This window comes from Meleagris gallopavo, chromosome 7 (genome assembly GCF_905368555.1).
Source record: "Meleagris gallopavo chromosome 7, MGAL_WU_HG_1.1, whole genome shotgun sequence".
In the NCBI taxonomy this organism is placed as follows: Eukaryota; Metazoa; Chordata; class Aves; order Galliformes; family Phasianidae; genus Meleagris; species Meleagris gallopavo.
In genome coordinates, this window is record NC_139410.1 from 8138001 (window position 1) to 8159997 (window position 21997).

General features: G+C 44.2%; 1 protein-coding gene across 11 annotated transcripts in view; it reads right to left on the minus strand.

Moving 5' to 3' along the window:
• HDAC4 (histone deacetylase 4) overlaps positions 1 to 7721 on the minus strand; it is a 215392-nt gene extending 207671 nt beyond the window's left edge. For 3 of the 11 annotated variants that reach the window (XM_085228645.1, XM_085228642.1, XM_085228643.1), the window contains exon 1: positions 7451 to 7721. In XM_085228645.1, coding sequence (XP_085084771.1) covers positions 7451 to 7691 — 241 coding nt within the window. In that variant the 5' untranslated portion in view covers positions 7692 to 7721. Of the gene's footprint in view, positions 1 to 211; positions 320 to 6942; positions 7065 to 7450 lie in introns of those variants that run through there. The other 8 variants (XM_085228644.1, XM_085228641.1, XM_085228650.1 and 5 more) reach the window with 5 other exon arrangements.
• Positions 7722 to 21997: the final 14276 nt, after the last annotated feature.

The window sequence follows — 21997 nt, forward strand, 5'->3', positions numbered from 1 at the left end:
ACCATTTCACTGCTTTAGCAAAGCTTAAAGCATTTTTTTTTTCCTAATGCTGTGACTTCACTCATAATTATGATTAAGCTCATCAAACACTTCATGCTTATGGCACTGGGAACAGATGAGGCAGCAGCCTTCCTTCTCTGCAAGGATGAGGAAGAAGAGCGCAGTGGAAGGATGGATAAGCACAACCTTCAACGAAGCATTCACCACCTACCATGTGCAGCAGAATAAACTCCCTGCCGTTCACTTCTGAGGGATTAGGGAGAGAACCAGCCTCCCTTCCAGGCTGAGCATTTCATTCAAACACATCTGCTGGTGGAGGCTGAAGAAGAAAAAATAAAATAAAATTTCTCCCAACCAAAGTATTACCATTCGATTCAAACAAAATCAGCCTAGGAGAAGGGATAAAGTGCATAAATTAATCTTCTGTATGGATCCTGTTATTTTAGGAGATCCATTTACATCAAATAGATGAGGAAAAACTGAGATGCAAATGCAGAGCCAACGTCTGTTCCAATCCATTGGAAGAATCAATTACCAGCAGGAAATCTCACACCAGGCTCAAGTAAACCTGACTGCACGAGGCCTTTCATGTCACCTTCCCTTTCTCTTCATCACAGACTGAAGACAAGACACCTTTTTGAGCATATTCAGTACTAACCACATCTGGTTCTCCCTACGTCATGGTGCCCGTGAGCAGCAGTGGCATTAACTTGCAAAGCTTCAGTTAGTCTGTGGCACTAATCACTGCCTACAGAAAGTTACAGAAATCTATGGGTTTGTTGGCTAGCAGTAGAAAACAGCAGCAGCAGAGTAGGCCTTCTTCTTCCTACATGGGGAAAGAAAGGGCTGTGCTTGCAGCCCAGCAGAGACCTTGCGGGTATATAGGCAGTGCTCTAAAATGTAACCCAGCCTGCTAGGAACTTCAACTTTACCTACAAATCCTCCCCCTAGGGCCTCCCTTGTCCAATAGCCTGTATTCCCCTCCCATTGGTCCTAGGGAAATGGACAGCCTTTAAGTCCTGAATCATTTCCAGGCTGAGTTATCCCACCCGACACAAAGGCTGATGCTCCCATTCTCCTCAGCCCACCTTCTCCCAGACCAGCCACAAACTAGATAAAAATGTAACTTTAAACAGCACTCCCTTCTCCAAAGCCTTGCTGGGAACAGCATACAACAGAATCCATTCATTGTTTCAGGCTTATGTTTCGGGACCTTTTCTAGAAGCAACCCAAACAAATGGAAACACCAAAACTAGCTGGAACATTCTTCTTCAGAGCACACGTAACGCGACTGAGTAAGCTATTTTAGTATAATTTAATGCAATAAAAATACATTAACTTACTACAAACAACCCACTGAAAGCTGCAGGCCTCCCCTTTTGTTGAAGTGATACGAAACAGGAACAAAACTGGAAGAAAGGAGAACAGAGCAACGTGCTCATCTATCTTTAATCTTGAGCAGCAACCTGGAAGAACTGCTTATTCAGCATGAAACTCGAGGACACCAGTGTGGATGCAGCTGTGATGCTGCACCTTCCCTTTGCTGGCTGTAGGCACAGGCCAAGGCACACCATAGTCTGCTCACCCACTGGGGACAGGCCCACCATCACAGCTAGCTCTCAGATTTAAGTTAATGCAAATTATATCTGCCAACTAATGCTATCTTGTGCGTTTGACAAACGCAATGTGATTTCACATAAAGCGAGTCATAGTACACTAACGTTCCCAGAATTTAACAGTAATTAAGTCTTGGTGACAGGCACATCATTAAAGCGCTGTTTCTTTGGAAAATAAATCAATAAACTAAATTATTTCCTACACGTGAAACATCAAGATTCTTCGCTACTCATAATAGATAAATGGAATTAAGATTAATCAGATGTCAGTGCTTACCGAGATGAAAGAACGAGATGCTTTAAAAGGCCAATTTACACAAAGCACAGCTACACCGTCAGTGCCCAGATTTTAATCTCCTATACATTAACTTATCCTATACAACCACGTAAAGCAAACACTTACAATGCACTACTTCATTCACTTTGGCAACCTGCCTATGGCAGAGGGGTTGAAACTGTATTATCTTTAAGTTCCTTTCTAACCTAAGCCATTTTATGATTCAGCAGCTTACTGACTCATTATAAAACACACTGATACACATGTCCAGGAGAGGTCGAGGATAGTAAACTCAAAAGCAAACAAGAGTCACCAAAACTCACCAGGCTGTACCTGCAGGGTCCCCAGTGTGCCACATCACCTCCTGGGTTCCAGGACTGCAAAGCTTCGTCAAACCCTTGAGCCTGCTTGAGCCACTGATGCCCCAAGGCAAGTCAGCATCCTTTCCACAGCCCCCTGACAGGAGCTGACACATCACCTTCACCCTCAGCCTCCAGTTCCTCCTAGCAACCTTCTGGCTTTCTGCTGGTCCTACAAGCTAAACAAACGGCCTCAAGTTGTGCCACAGGTTCAGGTTGGACATTTGGAGAAGAAATTTTTCCTAAAGAGCAGTGAGGTGCAAAGGGCTGCCCAAGGAGGCTGAGTCATCATCCCTAAAGGTGTCGAGAAACGTTTGGATGTTGTACTGAGGTTTAGTAGGGAAATAGTGGCAGTAGGACAGCCAGACTGGATGATCTTGGAGGTCTTCTCCAACCTTGGTGATTCCATGATTTTAAATGGCTTTTTGGAGCACTCTTAGGGTTAAAAACCATGAACAAAATCTTACCTAGATTAGAAAGAGGTTTTTCATTGGCCTAAGATTCAATTTCCAAACTGCAATTATTTTTTTTTTTTGGTCTTTTTGACTACTTCTTGTGTCTGAAACAAACATTCAGTCATTCCATGGGGGCAGATGGCTGCGGTGTCTACGGCCACAACTCAGCACATATTCCTCTGCACTAGAGGACAGCAGCATCGGGCAGATTTTTATCAAACTGAGATAAAATCCAGCAGAAAAAACATGAAGGAAAAGAATGAAGTTGATTAAGATGTATCCAGTAATGAATGCTGTGCAAAAAGATTCAAGTATTACAGAGGCAGCCAAGCTGCAATTCCTTGCAAACGGAGAACCACAGGATGAACACATTCCAGGAGATTTTACACTGTTCTAACTGCTCCTCTTTCCAACATCATTTTACAACTCCTGTGTGCTTTCCTACTTCTCTGTCCCCACTTATGCTACCCATTTTTGCTCCTCTGAATTCTCTGAAATTCGCTGTCTTTATCCTTCAAGACAGCCATAAACGCACATCTACTTGTTCCCTCCTCTTCTCCCAGCTTAAACTGCCTAAAGTCTTCCCAGTGAAGGAGCACTGCCCAAAATCTGCTTGCTATTCAGGCAGTGCAGGCAATGACAAGCAGCGCTTCATGAATCATCTGTTATATATTGCCTTATCAACATGGTCCGCTGCACAAGAAAGTAAACCTGGCTCACTTCAGTTTCCTGCATAACATAATCAAAATGTGAGTGGCATTAATTACTACAGCAGTTTTAAGACCCCTCAAGCCAAGGTCTTGAACGCAGCAGATAAGAGACGGCTGTAAGACACAATGTAAGGCAAAATCATATTTTCAGTTTTGATTTTTTTTTTTTTAATCGTTGCTGTTGTTTGCAAGTCTGAAACCAGGTCCCTTTCATCGCTGTACAGCATTGGTGTGCTTAGATCTTGAGTACTGTAAATGGAAAGCATGGGTTATCTATAAGGGAAGCAGATGCAAAACTGAAGAGCAATCCTGAGTGAAGTGACAAGACACATCCTGACAGCTTCTCTGTCCAATGACACACATTTAACAAAATAAGCTCCATGTATTACAGCAGGAATCTGATAGAATACAAACCCAATGGCCGACTTTGCAGGCTGGGTAGCAGGACTGAGAACAGAAGGTGAAGAGAAGTGATGGGATGCCTAAAAAGAAGCTACAGATAAGCTAGGAGAGCAACAAAGCAGAAGGAGACACCACCAAAGAGGCCAGCAGGAAGAGTCAAGAACACTTAGCAAATATGTAATGAAGATCATTATCACTATCCAAATAATACTTCCAATTAATATTTCTTTATGGTCTTTATGCTTGGTAGTTTGGAACAGGCCAGCAGCAAATACCATGCAGCAAATAAAACGTTCTGGTAACATGACCATGTACACCAATCGTAAACCAACCGAGACAAGTGAGAAGAGTCCTAGGGGTTTGAAGAGTTGTGTTATATACACATTATTACACACATACACACAGCAGTATTCCCAGTAAATACAAATCCACATATTGCCAACCAGCACAACACAGCCATTTTATTAGCTGGAAAAGGACAGGAGACCAGAAGAGTGCTTTCAGCCCCTGATGAAGTCAGCCCAGCTGGGTCCTGAGCGTTCAGGTTGTCATACCCTGTGTGGAGCATTGCTCAGCACACACCTGGCCACTTAACCCAGACAGCACATGCTGCACTCAAGCAAACTCAAGGACTCATTTTACAGTGATATTACAAAGGCATGGCACACAACAAGAGTTCCAGGAATGCAGCCCAAAGGTGCTGAAAAACAAAGGCAGCGGGCTTTCAGTGGGGCATGCCCAGCGTTCAGCCAAGCAAGAACACAAGCACCTCATGTTGTCAGCCTGCAGTCCTTGAGGTTAGGCTGTGCAACAGGTTCTAAAGGACATTCAGCATGCAAATTCCTTTTAGCATAAATTACTTGGTAAGTGCACAGTGAGCTCTTAGCCATTCTCAGCTCTGGAAACAGAAGGATGACCTGGAGTATGAGACTCTTCCATATACTACATAGGCGGTGGAAACATTCTTCCTCAATGCTTTGTTTTATCTGGTTTGGGGTATGTTCATGTAATAGAAAGGCTGTAGCTGCCTCAGAACTGGAAACCCACAAATGATCACAGAGGGAAAGCTTCAGCCATTGCACCAAGCTTCCGATCCCAGAGGCATCTTCAGATGGCTTTAAAGAAGTCTGCTCCAGGGAGCAGTAAGCCACTTCAAAGAGATTAGGAGGGCAATGTAATCTAAACCCACGGGCTCCTGCTCAACTTTAACTTTTATTTTCGCTAAGCCCTTCTCCCTGCCCTTACAGGTCACTGCATAGTTTAATGCTGCAGGCTGGAATCAGCTCCACCTCTCCAGCAGCCCATAGCCAAGCAGCCCCCATGCTTCCACCTCTTTTTGCTTAATTCTTTCTTCCGTTTTATTCTTTTTGCTCGTAAGCCAACACTAAGTGATAAATGACCACATCACATACTTGGGGCATGGAACCCACTGCCCCCAACCCCAGCTGTACAGCTCAAACCTGCCTGCATATCACAGAACCATTAAGGTTGGAAAAGACTCCTAAGATCATCCAGTCCAACCGTCCACCTAGCACCAATATTGCCCACTAAACCACAGCTAGTAACTCTATGTAAACAGAGATGGCAAAGAAAGCCACAGAGCTGAGTGGTTTTGCAGGTCACGGACACACACTTCTGAAAGGGCAGCTCCTGTGCAAAGGATGAAAGCTGCCATCCCAAGCTTCCATCCCATCCACTAAAAGACAAATTCCTCAGGTCATTTTCAGCATTTCTGGCTGTTCTAAAGCATCCTTGCTCCAAAACCAAGCCCTGAAGCAAACTCCCTCCACCCCCTCCCCCCCTAAAAAAAAAAAAAAAAAAATCAAGAACAGGAAGATAAATTTTCAAGATTTAAGACTTTTAGAATCATTTTTTCCCCTCAATTCAGCCAACTGAGAGCACAGCTTAACGTCAGCAATGACACCTGTCAGGTACACGTGCCATTCATGCACAGAGAGAAGCAGAGCATCCTGGAGAGCCGTGCCATGCACGTTTCGCTTCGTACAGAAAATCTGCAGTGCTAAAAACTTACTCTTTCTAACTGGGTGGCATTTTACATTTCCAAATGTAATTGAGTGAGCACGTCGCCATGGTGACGGTAGGATTCTGCAATAACTTTGGTGCCTTGTAATTGCAGTATATTTGTATACAAGCAGCTGAGCTTTCTTAATTCAATGCCCTCTTAACTCTTTCTGAGAGGCTGCAGAGCGACAAAGGCAGCCTTTGGGCTGGGAACTCCACGAGGAAGGGCTGGAAACATCAGAGCAATCAGAACTGAACGCAGAGGGAGGGGGGAAAAAAAGGAGAAAAAAAGCAGCCTTGCCAAGAAGCAGATTATTATATAAACTTCAGAGCTCCTTAGCTTTTAGAAACGTTGCTGTTATCAAAGCCTAATTCAGATAATTAACTTCAGGTAGCTTTTTGGCAAGGAACACGGCCTCAGCTGGAAGCAGCCCGTGACAGCAGCACATCGCAGTGCTGTTAGCATGGCACGGAGCTGAGGACAAGCACGGGGCACCCATCAGACCCAGCACACCCACACCTCGCTTCAAGGGAGCGTTTTTGGGGCCGGGGAGCAACGAGCCGTGCTAGGAAATGGGCGTTTAAAACAACGAGCCGGGTTGGTGCCAATCTTCGGAGGCGAATAAGCAACAAAACCTTTCCCTATCATGCCCCAAACAATTACGCAAGTGCTTTGAATAAAAGGCCGGTTCAGCTCCCTCCGTAACGCCAAATACAGCCCTACCATAACGGCAAATAATCGCTCCGCAAACACATTCCCCTGCTAAGAGGCCACGCTGTGCTCGCCACGCCGCTCGGATAGCGCTGAGCATCGTTCTGACAAATTCCTGCAGCAAAACCCGCACCGGCGCTCGGCAGCACCTCCCTTACGCAGCGCCACGCGCGCTATAAGCCATTTTTTTTCTGCTTTTTAAGTTAGGAGCCCAACATCGCAGCACAAACCTTATCCCCCCAACCTAGAAAAAACAGCATTTTTGGGGACTTCCACCAAACCCGAGGCGGCGGGGCCGTGCGGGGTCGAGAAAGTGCCGACCGGCGCCTCCTCGGCCCCGCACGGCCCCCCCGCCCCCGGCCCATTCCGCCCCCGGCCCCGCCGCTCACCGCTGCCCGCATCGCTCCGCGCCGAGCCCCGCGCGGCTCCGAGGCGGCGCCGCTGCTGCCGGGGGTGGGAGGAGCGGCGGCCGCCCGCGAGTGGGCGTGGCCGTTCAGGAGGCTCCGCCCCCTTGCCTCATTCACAAAAAAACGCCAGCGCCGCCGCCCGCCGCACCTCCCCACCGCCCGAAGGAGGGCGAGCCGAAGCCACGCCCCCACCGGGCTCGGCATCCAATCGCGTGGCACAGCGGCTCAAATCCACCCGCCAATACCACGAGGGAGAACGCGATTGGTGCGGGCAGCTGCCCGTCACCTCCCCCCTGCGGAACCCTCCGCGCCGCACGGCCGGAGCCCGGAGGAAAACAGCCGCGCGCCGTCGAAGCTTTAGGGAACCACGGCAAGGCCCGGGCCGGGATTAAAAGCCGGCGAGCAGAAACTCGCGCAGCCTTAAGACGCCGCGCTGCGGGCAGCGGGGACCCGGTGCGGTCCGGCCCGGCGTGAGGCGCCGCGTACTGACCTGGGTGACGGCGGGAGGAGCGTGGGAGCCGTGCGGCGAAGGCCCAGCGGCAGACACGGGCGGCGCGCACGCCACCAACGGACTCAGCCCGTGACGGGATCCGCCATCTTGGAATTTTTAGATGGAGAGTCACGTGGTGCGACCATTTTTCCCGCCGGCCAATCAGGAAGCGCGGTTTATTTATAGCCGCGGCTCCCTCTTTTTTCTCCCCCCCACCCCCCCCCCCGCCGCTCCGCCTCATCCCGGCTGGGCGCGCGGCGGGGGAAGGGAACCAATCGGACCCCGCCTCGGCTCTTAGCCCCGCCCCCCTCCGCACGTCGCCTAGGTGACGGCGCGGCGCGCGGACGGGCTGCGGCCGTTGGGCGCCGTCCGTTGTGTTGCCCCGTCCCAGAGCCGGGCTGCGCCGCTTGAAACAGCGCCTGAATCACTGTGTGAGAAGCGAAAGGCGCAGAGCCACGGGCTGGCTGGGACCTGAAGGGAATCGCTAACGACTTTGTCCCTCCTTCATAATTAACAGCTGTATTCTTGCATACAATCACAGCTCTTTTTTCTCCTTTTTTTTTTTTTTTTTTTTTGAGATGCTTAACAATTACAAAGCCATCTGAAAATCGTATTCATTTGACCCCTGTGGTTGCTTCTCTTTCCATGCCGTGAATAACATGCCTGCTTCTTGGCAGAAGTCAGAATCGGTCTGATGGCTCCATCAGTACAATCATCCCATTAAGTTCAGCTTTCCTGTCTTACTTTAAGAGATTAATTTGTGAGCAGCAATTTGGAATAAACATTACATCTTCCAGCACCTAAAGGGAGCCAACAAACAGGAGGGGAGTCAACTATTCACAAGGGTTGATAACAGCAGGACAAGGGGAAATGGTTTTGAGTTGAGGGAGGGAAGATTTAGGTTGGATGTCAGGGGGAAGTTCTTTACTATGGGAGTGGTGAGGTGCTGGAACAGCTGCCCAGAGAGGCTGTGGGTGCCCTGTCCATCCCTGGAGGTGTTCAAGGCCAGGTTGGATGAGGCCCTGGACAGCCTGGGCTGGTATGAAATGTGGAGGTTGGTGGCCCTGCATGCAGCAGGGGGTTGGAGATTCATGATCCCTTCCAACCCAAGCCATCCTGTGATTATACAATTTTGATTACTCTAAGCTTGAGCCTACAGGCAGCACAGCCTGCCTTGCAGAGGACCTGAAGTTTGGGGATATTCTCACTTCAGTATGTGTTTAAGGATACGCAGGAGTGAAGAGCACAACTTCTGCATAAAGCTGAAGCCCGTTTTTGTCTCATTTTTACCATATACTGGCTTGTGGGCTTGTTTGTTTGTTGTTCTTTGGTCGGTGAGGTTTTAGGTTTCCTTCTATGGTTGTTCTGCTATCTTTATTCAGGGCCAGTTTGTGTGCTCACGTGCATGTATGTCTGCATGTATAAATAAGCTTCTAAATTATTTTAAAGTGTCCAGAGACATGTGGGTGTAAGTGCTTTAGGTCTAGAGGTTCTCGAGTGCAGACCATGCAGCCAACAACAAGGCAATATTTGCATATGCCAGAAGCTGCCCAATGGATCTAATGAGCAGTGGCCATGGCAGGACCCATGTAAGGACAGCTGCATGGCTGCCTGCCCTCTCCTAAGGCTCCCCATTTCTTGGGCTGCTGCGAGGTGCTTTGCTCACCATCGCTTTGGCTAAGTGGTCCCTGCAGCATCCACACCCGCACATGTATCCTAGATGCTCTCCTGCAGCTCCAAGCTGCAGAGGCCTCTGCAGGCTGGGTCTGTCACCTCCAGTGCCTTCTGCATGGCTGAAGGTGTTTTAAAAAGATGAAAGAAGATAAAGAAAATTGCACCCTTAAAGTTGCCATGGAGTGTAAGTTTTATCTTCCAAATTTGATTGATGCTTTACTTGTGGTCGTGGGTGTGAATATATGTGTCTATTAATATCCAGTCTAGGCTAACCTGTGCATAATGACAGAAAATTAAACCCTGCCATTGTTCCTATAAACTAGAATTCAGACATGAGCAAGAAAAAGTGTTCTTCCTATATGTTAAACCTGACTGTATATAGTATGGTCTGTTTTTACTGTAATTGCAGCTGAGAAGTTTACTTAAAAGCCATTTGAATTAAAATAAAAAATTGGTGAAAAAGAAAATTGGCAGAGCTAATTCATAAAGACTGAAATAAAATGCAATTACAGAGCTTCCCGCCTACCTCCACCTCATCTCTACCTGAACTCTACTTCTTGTTTGTCAAAAAGGTTCCATTTTTTGATGTTCTTAAGCAGGTAACATCCATCACAATGCTCCAGCTCATTTCCCTCCCCAATCACAGCAATCTGGAGGAAGTAAAAGAAGGTCTCTCAGCTTTTCATCCTAATGCTGCCCCTTCCACCACCTCCTCAGCCGGAAAAAGAGCATTGAGTTAGGGAGAAAGCCAGCAGGAGCATCCTCTAGAGCCTTGCCACTGAAGAGCAACACCTACTCCAAGTGCCAGTGCTGCAGTCAAGCCCAGACACGAGCGTCCATGTGTGGACTGCTTTCTCTCCTCCCTCCTGATCAGTTAGTTGCTATCATCGCTCTCCCCTGATATTTTTCTCCTGCCAGTCACCCTTCTTTGCCTCATCTCCCACTCCCATCTGCTCTGTGTCCTCCCTACATCGTACTCATTTCATCCATTCTCCCATCAGGACAAAAAAAAAACAAATAAAAAAACAGCAACCACTAGATTTAAAACACAGCTGTAATTAAACAGACAATGTTACATCCACATTGCCCCCCTCCTGCATTTTCTTTCAGGTATACCTTTTCTATTCTTGTCCCGGTGAATTTTGATACCTTCTATCTTTGCACAGGACCATAGGCAGCAGAGATACTTCTCTCTTGTGGTTATTTTTTTCAATACCCTCTGAAATCTGTCTTCTGTGCAGAGCAGTCTGGCTTAATGTGAGCTATAAAGGAGAACAAGATGGTTCTCATCCGCATCTGTAATGTATAGGGATAGGTGCCTGGAATTGGAGCATTAACACTTTAACTCCCAGTACAGTACATGATGTTTTGATGCGGAATACTGGGAACAAAAAACAAAAAACATAAAACCATGACATCCACTAAAGAGTGCTTGCTGAGGTGAAGAAGCCTGTATTTGGCTGCAGAAGTTTTTCTTCCAGCTTATCTGCAGACCCAGCACTTCATCAAGTCTTCATCACTCAAGGACTAAAGAGCTTAAATTCTGCAGCACTAGGGCCAGTCTCAAAGAAAAAAGTAATTGATGTTGTCTTGGACAAAATCAAGTCCTTGTCCCACACTTCAAGAAAATAAGTTCAAAATAAAGGTCACAATGCAAAATTTGTTCTTCAGATTTATGCTTTTCAGAAAATCTTCAGGCATACATACTCTGTCTCAAATTATGCTCTTTATTTCAGCAATACCAAACACAGAACACACAATGCTATGTCGCTGAATGGAAAAACGAGTGATAGGAAATTAGCCAGCCACACAACGGGCAGGGCTTGCTTCCTATGCTGCAGGTTTGGCAGAGGGAAAACACACCTGGAAATAGCTGTGCTGCAGCAGCGTGCAGCCTGGGTAGCAGAGGCAGCTGCTCCCTCCTTTGAGCTGCGACAAGGAAAAGCCATGGTGCTGCTGTTGGGAAAGAAAAGACTGGGTAAAGAAAATGTAGGATCCAAAAATGTACAGAAAAAGCTTTGCAACAAAGGCTAATTAAGATAATGTTGGATATTTATAGCAGTCATTTTATCCTCAGCTTGATACACTTTGCAAATGTTTCCTTGCCAAAATTTGCTCCGAGTGTTTTTTGCTGAATTTTATAAATTCCATATTTGTTTAGCAATAACATTGATTCTCTGAGCTGTGTTGTAGGAAATGGAGAAGGAATGTGGTGCAGCCATTACAAACTACTGTCCCTAAGATCTTACCTTAAGATGTTATCCCTCCTGATCGGACTGATGAGCTACGAGGACACAGCAAATCTCTTTTCCTTCCTCAACTGCCTTCAGTTGTCAATGTTAGTAACACACTGAGGCTTGAATTTAGAAATACACAAGAAATAAGTCTGTACTTAAGATGAGATCTTTCTGAAATTGAGGCCAGGGTAATTGTTGGATCATTTAGCTTATCAGTGACTTTTTTTTTCTGATTCTTTCTATATATGTTATTGAATTCCTTGAATTTCCATCCTTGGCAGCTGCTGAGAGAAAAAAAAAACACGTGTGTGTGTGTGTGTGTGTGTGTGTGTGTGTGTTTCTCTACAGTGGGAGCCTTAGAGAAAATATTGATTCATTTTTCTGTCTCTTTCAACCAGAAAAAAAAAAGAGGCAGCATCCAGCTTGATATAGGATTAAAAAAATAAATAAATAAAGTAGAAATAACTGTGACTAACAAAAAAGAGAAGAGAAAAAAAGGAAAGGAAAGGAAAGGAAAGGGAAGGGAAGGGAAGGGAAGGGAAGGGAAGGGAAGGGAAGGGAAGGGAAGGGAAGGGAAGGAAGGGAAGGGAAGGGAAGGGAAGGGAAGGGAAAGGAAGGAAGGGAAGGGAAGGAAAGGAAGAGGAAAGGAAAGGAAAGGAAAGGAAAGGAAAGGAAAGGAAAGGAAAGGAAAGGAAAGGAAAGGAAAGGAAAGGAAAGGAAAGGAAAGGAAAGGAAAGGAAAGGAAAGGAAAGGAAAGGAAAGGAAAGGAAAGGAAAGGAGAACACTGACAAAAAGCAACAAGTTACTTTTTCAGTAAAAATATATATGTGCAGTCTGGTCCCTGGGTGTTGGTTTTAAGTGAAGATATTGACTTGCAGCTGAATGACAAGTAGAATACTTCTCTACTGAAATATTGATAGTAGATTACACTATACCACAAACTATCTCCATAAAGCCCATCATTTCTTATCCTAATGGTGTTTTCTTTCCCTTGGATGACTACTACATTCATGATACAATGTCTTTATTCTATCTGCGGGAAAAACTTTTTACCATACAGCTAAATTAACTTGTCAAAAGACTTCAAACTTCGGAAGCTTTTACAGTTCAATTCAAAGCTATTATTCAAGATTGAATGAGAAGGCTGTGGACTGTAAAAGCTGGCAAAAAATAAATTTCACAAGCATTCATAAGTTGAATGGAATAGTTACTTTTTGTTCAGGTTGTGTGTGTTTCATTGAGCTGTCTGAGAATGGCTGTATTTTGCCCATAAGCCCCTTGCTTTGCAGAGAAGGAATGCTTCTTACTGCTGCTCTCGGAGCTGTGACCTAGTGCTTGCTCTTTCACACACACTTGATTGTTTTCCCTTTGGGCCAACCAAAGTAAGTGCCAACCAGCTCTCTAAAAATGTGGGGAGCACAAAAGAAAATGGATTGCTGCTAAACTGAGGCAGAGCAGGAAACAAACCTATATCTACACTTTTTTTTTTTTAAGTGAGATCCTAGGCTTGCATCATCTCACAGTCAGTCATAGCTTTCTCAAGCAAATACGAATGCCTGGTTTCAGGAGCAGCAATTGCCTTTGAGGAGAAACAACTTTCATATTTCACAGGTAAGTAGCAGCTGGCAGAGCTTGCACTCACAGACTCCTTTTGCAGATCTGCTGCTATTCAGTCTCTTCGAGACAAACACAAGAAGGCAAGGTAGAGCTTACAGAACCAGAGCTCTTGGACCCAGGCAGAGGTTGCACAGAGTGACTGGACTCACAGGTCAGAAATGTATCTTCTGGCTAAAGCCTGCAGATCGCTGCAGTTCACTTGGGGTCCACAACTCACCTTCCCTCAGTCAGAATCTCAATCAGAGTCACTTTCCTTCTTTTTTTTCCTTCTCTCTCTCTCTTTTTTTTTTTAAATCATAATTTTATTCTTTTTTAGCATGCCTACTGTTCAGAGCATTTTCAAGTGTTCAGAGCACTTACCCATGAAGGGTCCAGGGTCACTTCTCTCGTCTGCCTGGCAGAATCCTTAAATGCAGCTTCCACCTCTCCAAATGCTGGTGGTCACAGTAGCAAAGGATGGCATCTCCTTGCTGCAAAGACAGGCCACGGGACAGAAGCACGATGCACAAGATGATAGAACAGGCAAGAAGTTACATCTCTTAGCTAACAGGCTGTGGAGGAGGGTTAAAAAATACTTATTTTCTGGAACATCATCTGAGTGTAGACCAATGTTGACAGGACTAGCAGCACAGCACCAAGATATCTCCGGGCTTTGCACTTCAGAAGCTGAGCTCTGGGGAATACTTCATAGCTGCCTCCAAAATAGGATAGCAATGTAGTGTAGTCTGGGAAAGAGCATCTTTGATCTTAAGTTACTAATTGCAAGCTAATGAAACTACTGGATCTGTCCTTTTCCTCATTAGTGCCTTAGTCTTGCATCTGTAAAACAGGAATATTACTGTTTCCCTACCTAAGAATAAGATGAGGATAAAAGGCTGTGACTTCTTATCCATTACTGGGAGACCTGAAGATACAAATGAGGCAGTATAATACCAAAAAATAACCACAACAGAATCCATCACCAGGCATTTTTGTCATTGCATAGAAGAATGAAATACTCAAGCGATGGCAAACTAATAAAGTTCCTGACAATTTCTTCCTACTGTAGCTTTATTCCATTAAAAACAGCCATTCAGAGCATATCATGATTGTGCGAGATTACTGATCACAGACTCTATGCATTGACATCATTAGCTTTGTCCACTGCTGGGAGATTGCCATGGGCATCGATGCTGATAAGCACACTGGAATCAAAGCCCCATAGGCCATGAGGTTTATTCACATGGAAGACAAGAGCACACAGACACAAATTAGATCAGCACAGACCAAAGTAAATCATCTTTTGTTGGACATGGTACTTTTTGAGCATGGTCCAAAAGTAAAGATAGATCTAGTTTAAAAAGTTGGGACTAAAAGGGGAACTGGTAGATGAAGTAAGTGGGCAAAACTGCATGCACCTTTCAAATTCCTAATTTCTCCTCCCTTTGTTTAGATTATCTAAATATTGTCCTATTTCATTGCACATAGGTCAAAGTTTGGGTTTTTTTTTTTTTTAATTTAGAGTAAATTTTTATTTTATTTATTTTATTTCCTGAATATATGTATCTATTAAAAGGTTTGGGCAGCTGTGTTTTGTACTTGGCGAAACCTCACCTCGCTTTTCCTTTCCTATGGCAAAACTAAAACCACAGCTAGTTTTGGATTTGAACTTGCTAGGAAACACAGGAAGACCCCAGATTTTCTCTATCTACTTATAGGAGAGCAATCATAATGGTATAGCATCATTTCAGATAGAACCTTCCTTGTGCATTCAGAAAATACAGGGCAAAAGGAAGGGCAAAAAAAAAAAGGAGGTATATATAAACTGAAGCATGAGCTGGGTGCACTCAGGAAGCCAAGTAGAGCATTAGAAAACAATATAGTAAGGAGAAAGGTTCATTCTTGCTGAATATAACTGGACGTATTCACACAAATCATCCATTTTTGAAAGTTACAGCACTGAGCTCACATCGGGAGGCAGTCAGTGGGTGTACAAGTCTCATGCCAAACCAAAACATCCATGGATCATTCCTATAGCAGTGGTTCAGCTCCTTTATGCAGAGACACAGAAGCATCTACAGAGGGCAAATGCTCAGGTCCTTTATCTCCTTTTTAACACCATTTTCTCACTGCATTTACCTTTCCTGTTGTATCTTAAAGACTTGCTAGTTGCGAGCACTTTCTCTGACTTCTTAAAGAATGTCACAGCAGATCATGATGTGTCAACACAAGTACAGGTGTCCAGAACAGCGACAGTGAAATAGAATTGTGGAAAATAGTATCATGAAAGGAACATCTCCAAAGACTAAAGAGTTACATCCTGCTTCGCTCTATTGGATAATTGGCTGTGAACTCTGAATCTTGGCCTCTCCTTTGAAGATGTGTTGTTTAATGGACAGCTAAGACATAAATAATTAGCCATTAATGTTAAAAATATCATTTAGAATCTGCTATGACAAGATCAGATGAATCAAAACCTCTCCAGTCTAGAAATATCTGCATATGCTCATAAAATATGGACACAAAAGAAAGGTACTTCACTTTTCCAGGATCAGTAGGAAAGATCAGTCTTGTAAAAGGACAGGATATCTCTTCCAGGAAAAAGGGAAGAAAAAAGTCAAATTTCACATTTTGTAAAAGAACAAATGAAAGAAACCTCATGATTTTGAGGACTAGATTAAAGGAAAGGGCTGAGTGGGACAGAGAAGAGATTAACCCAGAAAGGACAGAATTAGATGGGGACTAAAACTGACAAGCTGTTTCAAAAATCTGCAAGGCAATGGAGTCCAACCCAAAAAAGGAACGTAAGTAATTGAGATATAGATCAATAATATCTACATTGCATAATAAGCACCATATATTTTTTTCCTTTAAGAAAGGAAGAGTCTACAATAGGTACCTCTTGAGAGGATGTTGCAATGGAATACGTCTGTGCCTTTCCAGCAGTTTTGGTTTAGGCTGTTCACACTGAGATACGCTGGCATCAAAGAGACGAGACTCACAGATCTTGATTCATCCTTATCAGGAGCTTCCTGCCTTGTTAGTAGGTTGCTTGGTGCATATTAAAGGATCAGTTATGTAAGCTTCCCAAACATCACACGTTAGCAGGCTAATATGGATAACTTCTAGGAAAGTTGCTGGTGTGGCTTGGGAATGAGAGTAGGATTAATTAAACAAGGCCTTCTACCTTGTACTGAATGAGGGGCAGGACATGTTCTGGCTCCTTTATAGAGACTGCAATGCAAAATGTTGAGATCATTTGATAGGAAGCGTAATGGCCCGAAACTGGGTTGTGCTTCTGTATAAGCAAGGGGGAGAGAGAGTGTTAGCGTACAGCTCTTTGGTTAGATTTGGATTGATTTGTTTGTCTGATCAAGTGAACACGTCACAGACAGTAGCCTGATAGCTCAGGTTTGTAATTTTGGATGAGGTGAGTAGGTGTGAAAGCATTAGTGGAGGCTGGCAGGGGAAGAGGACAGGCCGTGTGGTGGGTGAGCTCTGCTGGTCAGCTTTATACTTCCTTCTGGACACTGCAAGCCCCAGCTGCTGGATTCCAAGACAAAAGCATGAGAATATCTTTGTCATCTTGATTTTGGCAACCTTATCAGGAAACATTATGTATTAAAGTATTGGTAACACTACAGATGCAAGGCTGTTGATTCTGATCATATATTTAGGAGAATAGTTCATTCTCATAGCTGTGGCTGATATTATCCTCTTCTCGATAGAGGCTATCAAGTGTTTCAGCCTTGCTGCTAGCACCCTGCAGTCAGCCAAGAGTAAAGTGGCTATCTTTATCATTACAGAAGCAAAATAAGGGCTATCAAGGTCAGAAAAGCAAAGGAATTGCAATGACCAGGCTAGAGGAAGGGGCTGTGTCCTACACAGGTGCTTGAATGTATTTTGGAGGTGACTATGCCACTGCAGACCTCTGCTCCTCCCATGCACACCTTGCTACGAGACTGAGGAAGGTGGATTCTTACATTATTGTGAAAGAAGTTCTCAGAACTCTATTTAAAGGCAAGTTCTGAGGAACATCACTCTGATTTGGGCACCTCTGTCACTGGCAGCTCGGCTCAGCAAAGGCCTGACTGACTACCAAACAGCCTCTGAAGCCACGGTCCAAAACTCCAACTTTATAGTTATTTTTAAAGGAGTGCTTTTGCTTTTCTGGGCTTGAGCCCAAAATCCCACTTGGAGTCACTCACATTCATGTCAGCAGAACAACATAGCCAAACAAAATTTTTTCTTTTTTTTTCTTTTTCCTTTAATTAAACTGTTTTTCTCTCAAGTCTCCTCCCTCCAAACAAAGAATGGACACAGATGAGTGTTGCCAGTGAAATTTAAAGTCCACTAGAAATAGCTTTACACTTAGCATAAACTATTGTCCTTTACAGAATATTTTCTTACCAAGGCAAATGTTAGAATTGAAATCGGGCAGGTTTCTGGAATACCAGCAGCAAGAGACATCTCTCATCTCTCCACCTGCGTTTAGACTCAGAATTGCTCAGGTTGGAAAAGATCTCCAAGATCATCAAGACCAACTGCAGCCTCACCATACTACCCTAACTCTAACAACTCACAATTTAGAATAAATGCATTTTTATTTTCCTACACTGGATTTAACTATTTGAGGTTTTGGTTGTTTTTTTTTTTTTTTTATTTTAACAGGTATACCAGAAATACACCCATTTACCACAACTGCTCACTTCGTTCCCGGGACGAGCGAGCTGTCTTATCATGTTTCTGGCTGAGAAGCTTGGCTGACAGCTCTGCAGACAGAAGTGTTCCAGTGTCATTCGTGGACAAGCACCAGAAGAGCACTACTTACACCCAGCCCATAACAGCACTATCTGCCACTACCTCACATGGGAGCTGGGTGCTTTACAGCATGTATGCTACAGTACCACTGGAGAATGGCAAAAGTCAGAGATGAAAAAACAGAGTGGAAGCTCACATCTACTGCTCATTAAGTGACTTCAGGTGATACTGGTGGGTTTTGTGCATGTGTCTACATGTGTTTTCTTCCTCAGCTCTAGCAGGGGATATTTGCTTACTGAAGTTTTCACATGCTATATGTTGTTGCTGTTTTGTTTTGTTTCTTAAATCCCTCACCTATATATTTATTATAGACGGATATTATACCCTTGCAGTATAGAAACACTACAAAGTGCTAGTTAAGTTCTCAGAGCTGACTGAATAATACCATAAATACAAGGGTACCGAAATGACAACAATAAAGAGAGCTGTACTTTGAGCAATAAATATGAACTGTAGCTGTGCTTTGAATTTTATGCATGCTCTAGCTAATAGGTATTCAGCTTGTGTGGGCCACTGACATTTAAATAAACACATGTGCAGTCCAAGGGGGTTGGCTGCAGAGCCTCTTGTCAATTGAATCCAGCCCTGAGAGTACAAATAGAGCAGTTCAGGACTGCAGAAATTCCATGCTGGGCCAGCCCTTAGTGGTATCACTCCTGAAACCATAAGAAATTGTCCACGGGGGAAACAGTCACAATGGGAATGAGGGGAGTGGTGGAAAACCCCAAAAACATTTGGCTTCAAAGAGATGCTGTAAATATTGCTAAGAAAAATGCCTGCCCTTTGCAGACTTGGGGAACACTCAGCTTCTCTGGAACTGAGCTGGTCAGCCGAAGTAGTGTTCCTACCCTGCAGCAGGACAAACAAATCACCTTCTCATCAAAACCTTTACTTTTTTTCTTTGGATAGCAAGGCCACGCAACACTGATGCCAACCCATTCCTGACATAAAAGGAACAGACACCTGGGTTATGGGACACAGAGGGACCTGAACACAACCACCTCCTGCAGTGCATGTGTTTCTCTCCACGTGCAAAGACAAATTTGATTATAGTAGAATAATTTTTGATTGCATTTCTGGAAAAAGCAAGATCTGACACTGAGTCCTTTTTTATGTGCTCTCGCAAATTATTCTGTAGTTCTTAAAAATCAAAAATAACTTGACAGCATCTGAGCAGCTATGGGCTTGCTACTAATATGCAGCACTTCACTCCAAAATATTCTCAGTGCCCTGAGCATTTGTTTGAAGCAGTGCATACAAGCTGCAGGTGATGCCATAAGAGTTTATGGGACTTCAAACATTTCCCATCTGCCAAGAAAAGCAGAGTTTCACATCCAGATGATGCCTTGTCTCACCACCAGTGTGTACTGTCATAGGTGAGATAGGAATAGCCCAGGAATAAGATGGCATCAACTCCAGCACTGCTAGCCTCTGGAAAAGGGAAGTGGGCAGAAATAAAACTGAGAGGGAAATCAGCAAGCTACTTAAAGTCCAGATGTAACACTGGGCAAAGCAACAGAGGCTACGTAACAACGTTAAAGATGTAGGATAAAGAAAGCATGCTTCTGGTAGCAGGAATCATGCCTTCTGGGGAATGCTCTGTAGGCATCAGTGCACGTGTAAGTAGGGGCAGTTCGGCTGACGCAGTGTGCTCTGGTTCTCAAAAGCTCTCTCACTCCTAGGAATTTAATCTCTCCTGGGATTAGAAGAGAGGTTCTCAAGAGAATTCAAAACTAGTAGAAAATAGGAAGGGACAGGTAGGAATAAATGGTTATTTTTCAAAGAGGAGGGAATCCTAGTAGAATCCTGAATCAGTTTGGGCTGTGGCACTGGTCTGGAAAAAGAATACTAAAAAAAAAAAAAAAAAAAAAAAAAAAAAATCTGCTGAGGTTGCTAAGAAAAAATTACTTAAAGTTGCAGAAATTAGTGCTGTCTATAAGGAGCTGCAGAAGGACTAAGGAGCATGGTAATAAAACAGAATAGCTGACAAATATCTAGCAGCACATAACCAAGCTGACCTCACTATAGTTTTTTCATTTTATATTATGCACTCGAGAAGGAGAACCCAAATCAACAAGAATGCTGATTCTTTCCCAAGCAGTGAGCCGAGAGATGAACTGGGTGTGAGGAAATGGCACAAGAAGTCCTCCCCAAGAAGGCACAGCTTAAGCCTGTCCACTTCCTCTGCTACCTGAGAAGAAGCGACTTCTGGATCTCCCACCACATCAGGAGAAACACGGTGGCAGTGGATGCATTGTCACTACTGGCTTAGTATGATGAACATCCTTCACCAGACAGCAGGTGGAAAACCAAGCAGAAGCACTTTTTTCTGCATGTTGTGAACTTTGCTGCCATAGGTGGTTGCAGAAGCGTAAGCTTGCTCCAAAGGCAGTTAGCCAGAATAAAGGAAAGTAAGCTGAACATAAAGGTCTAGCAAATATAAAAACATAGAGAAAATCTCTAGTGCAGTGAGCTGTTAAACTACAACTTGCTGGGAGCGTTTGCTGGAGTTGGTGTAACTTCTGATTTTAAGGTCTTCCCTTTAAGCACACCGTACCAGGCTGTGTCAGAGATAGTGCACAAGGCTTTGGTCTGCCTTCGTACAGCTGTTCTTGTGTTTCGCAGATTAACTTTGGATCCAGGCACAATTGGTACAGAAGGAAAACACTGAAAAATTCTGGGAGAGAATGTGTAGTATGCGTTCCTAATGGAGCCAACGCTTTCAAAACTAACGCTTTCATCTAAATATAGTTTCCAAAAAACACTGAAGTCAATAGGGTTTAAGCATGGATGAAACTTCTAAGCAAGCTACTGGCATAGGAAAAAAGGGTATTTGGAGCAAGGGGAATTTTTCCTAGACCAACCTTCTTGACAGGAGACAAGAAGCAACCGCAATAATTAAGCCTCCAGATTTAACGTCTTCTCCTCAGCAAAGTCATTTATGCTTTCTAAAGGAAATTAAAGATGAAATAACTGAACTAGCAGTCAAGCTTGTGACCCATCATCTTAAGCTTCCATAACACCAAAGGACTAAGTATTGGTAAAGTGAACCACTCTTCAAATGTGGAGATCCAGGGAAGTGAAAACTATCAAGACTCACACCTATGCAGGACATATTGGTAGAAACCATTCACTGTTCTTATATTTACAAAAGGAAAATACATGGATGAGTAAGAATACATCCATGGAGAGTCAGCAAGGGAAAATTCTGTCTCATCAAAATATGGTAGTGTGGAGAAGGTGTTGGCAAACATATGGGTTTAAGGTAGGCAGAATTGTCTTAATTTACTTGGATTTCTCAGAAGGTTTCCAGTGTTCTTCATCAATGGAAGCTCTGACATGCCCTACACAGATTAGAAAATAACAAAACCCAAGAAAGAAGAGCAAGCAGAAGGTGCAAAGCTAATGTGAGCTGAAGCAGGCAATCCAGAATTAACTTGGGTGTTTCAGTATGTGCTCATTCCTGCTTTCACAGGAAAAGAACAGGGTAGCTGCTGTCTCACTGCTGCCCACCACCACAGTGGTAGGGCCTCTTCCCTCACAGCTGCTGCACTCCCCTGTTGCATTCATTGAAACTCTGGCTCACCTTCCCTGTCAAGGAATGAGATCTCTGCTTTGGTTTGCAGTTCATTTGGTTTTTCGGTAGCAGTTTGATTTGTGGTTGCTAGCAATACCTTGGTGGCTGCTCTGCCGCATAGCAGAGGTTCCCCGCATCTCCATGAACCTTGTTTGAACAATCTTACCATGCAGGTAGTGGGTTTGTTGGAAAGATATTCACACAGCCAAAGTACTTTTGAAGCAGGCTAGAAATCCACAGTCTTTTACACTTTATTTTTAGCCAGTGTCCCTGGTGAGGCTTCTTTCCAGAGGATTGCCACCAAGCACACCCCATATAGAGGCAGCTGAAGGCAATGCTGAGGCTGATGGATACACCTGCCTGGGATAATTGCTCTGTTTAGGAATGTAGGGCTGTGAGTTTAAGTGGTGGGGCACTCTTAACCCAGACTGGAGGTTGGAAAACTGAAAGTATAACACAAAGGAAAAAAAAGGTTGCGTTGGGAAGTGCAGGGCTCACTGGAAAAGGTGGCTTCTCTTCTGCAAAATCACTGTGAGGAAGAGAATGCTGCACTTATATGTATTTATTTACACTGAACGCAGCCCTGACTCTACTCATCCCCTCTCTTCTTTTGAAAACTAACCTGGAATGTGATACACATGT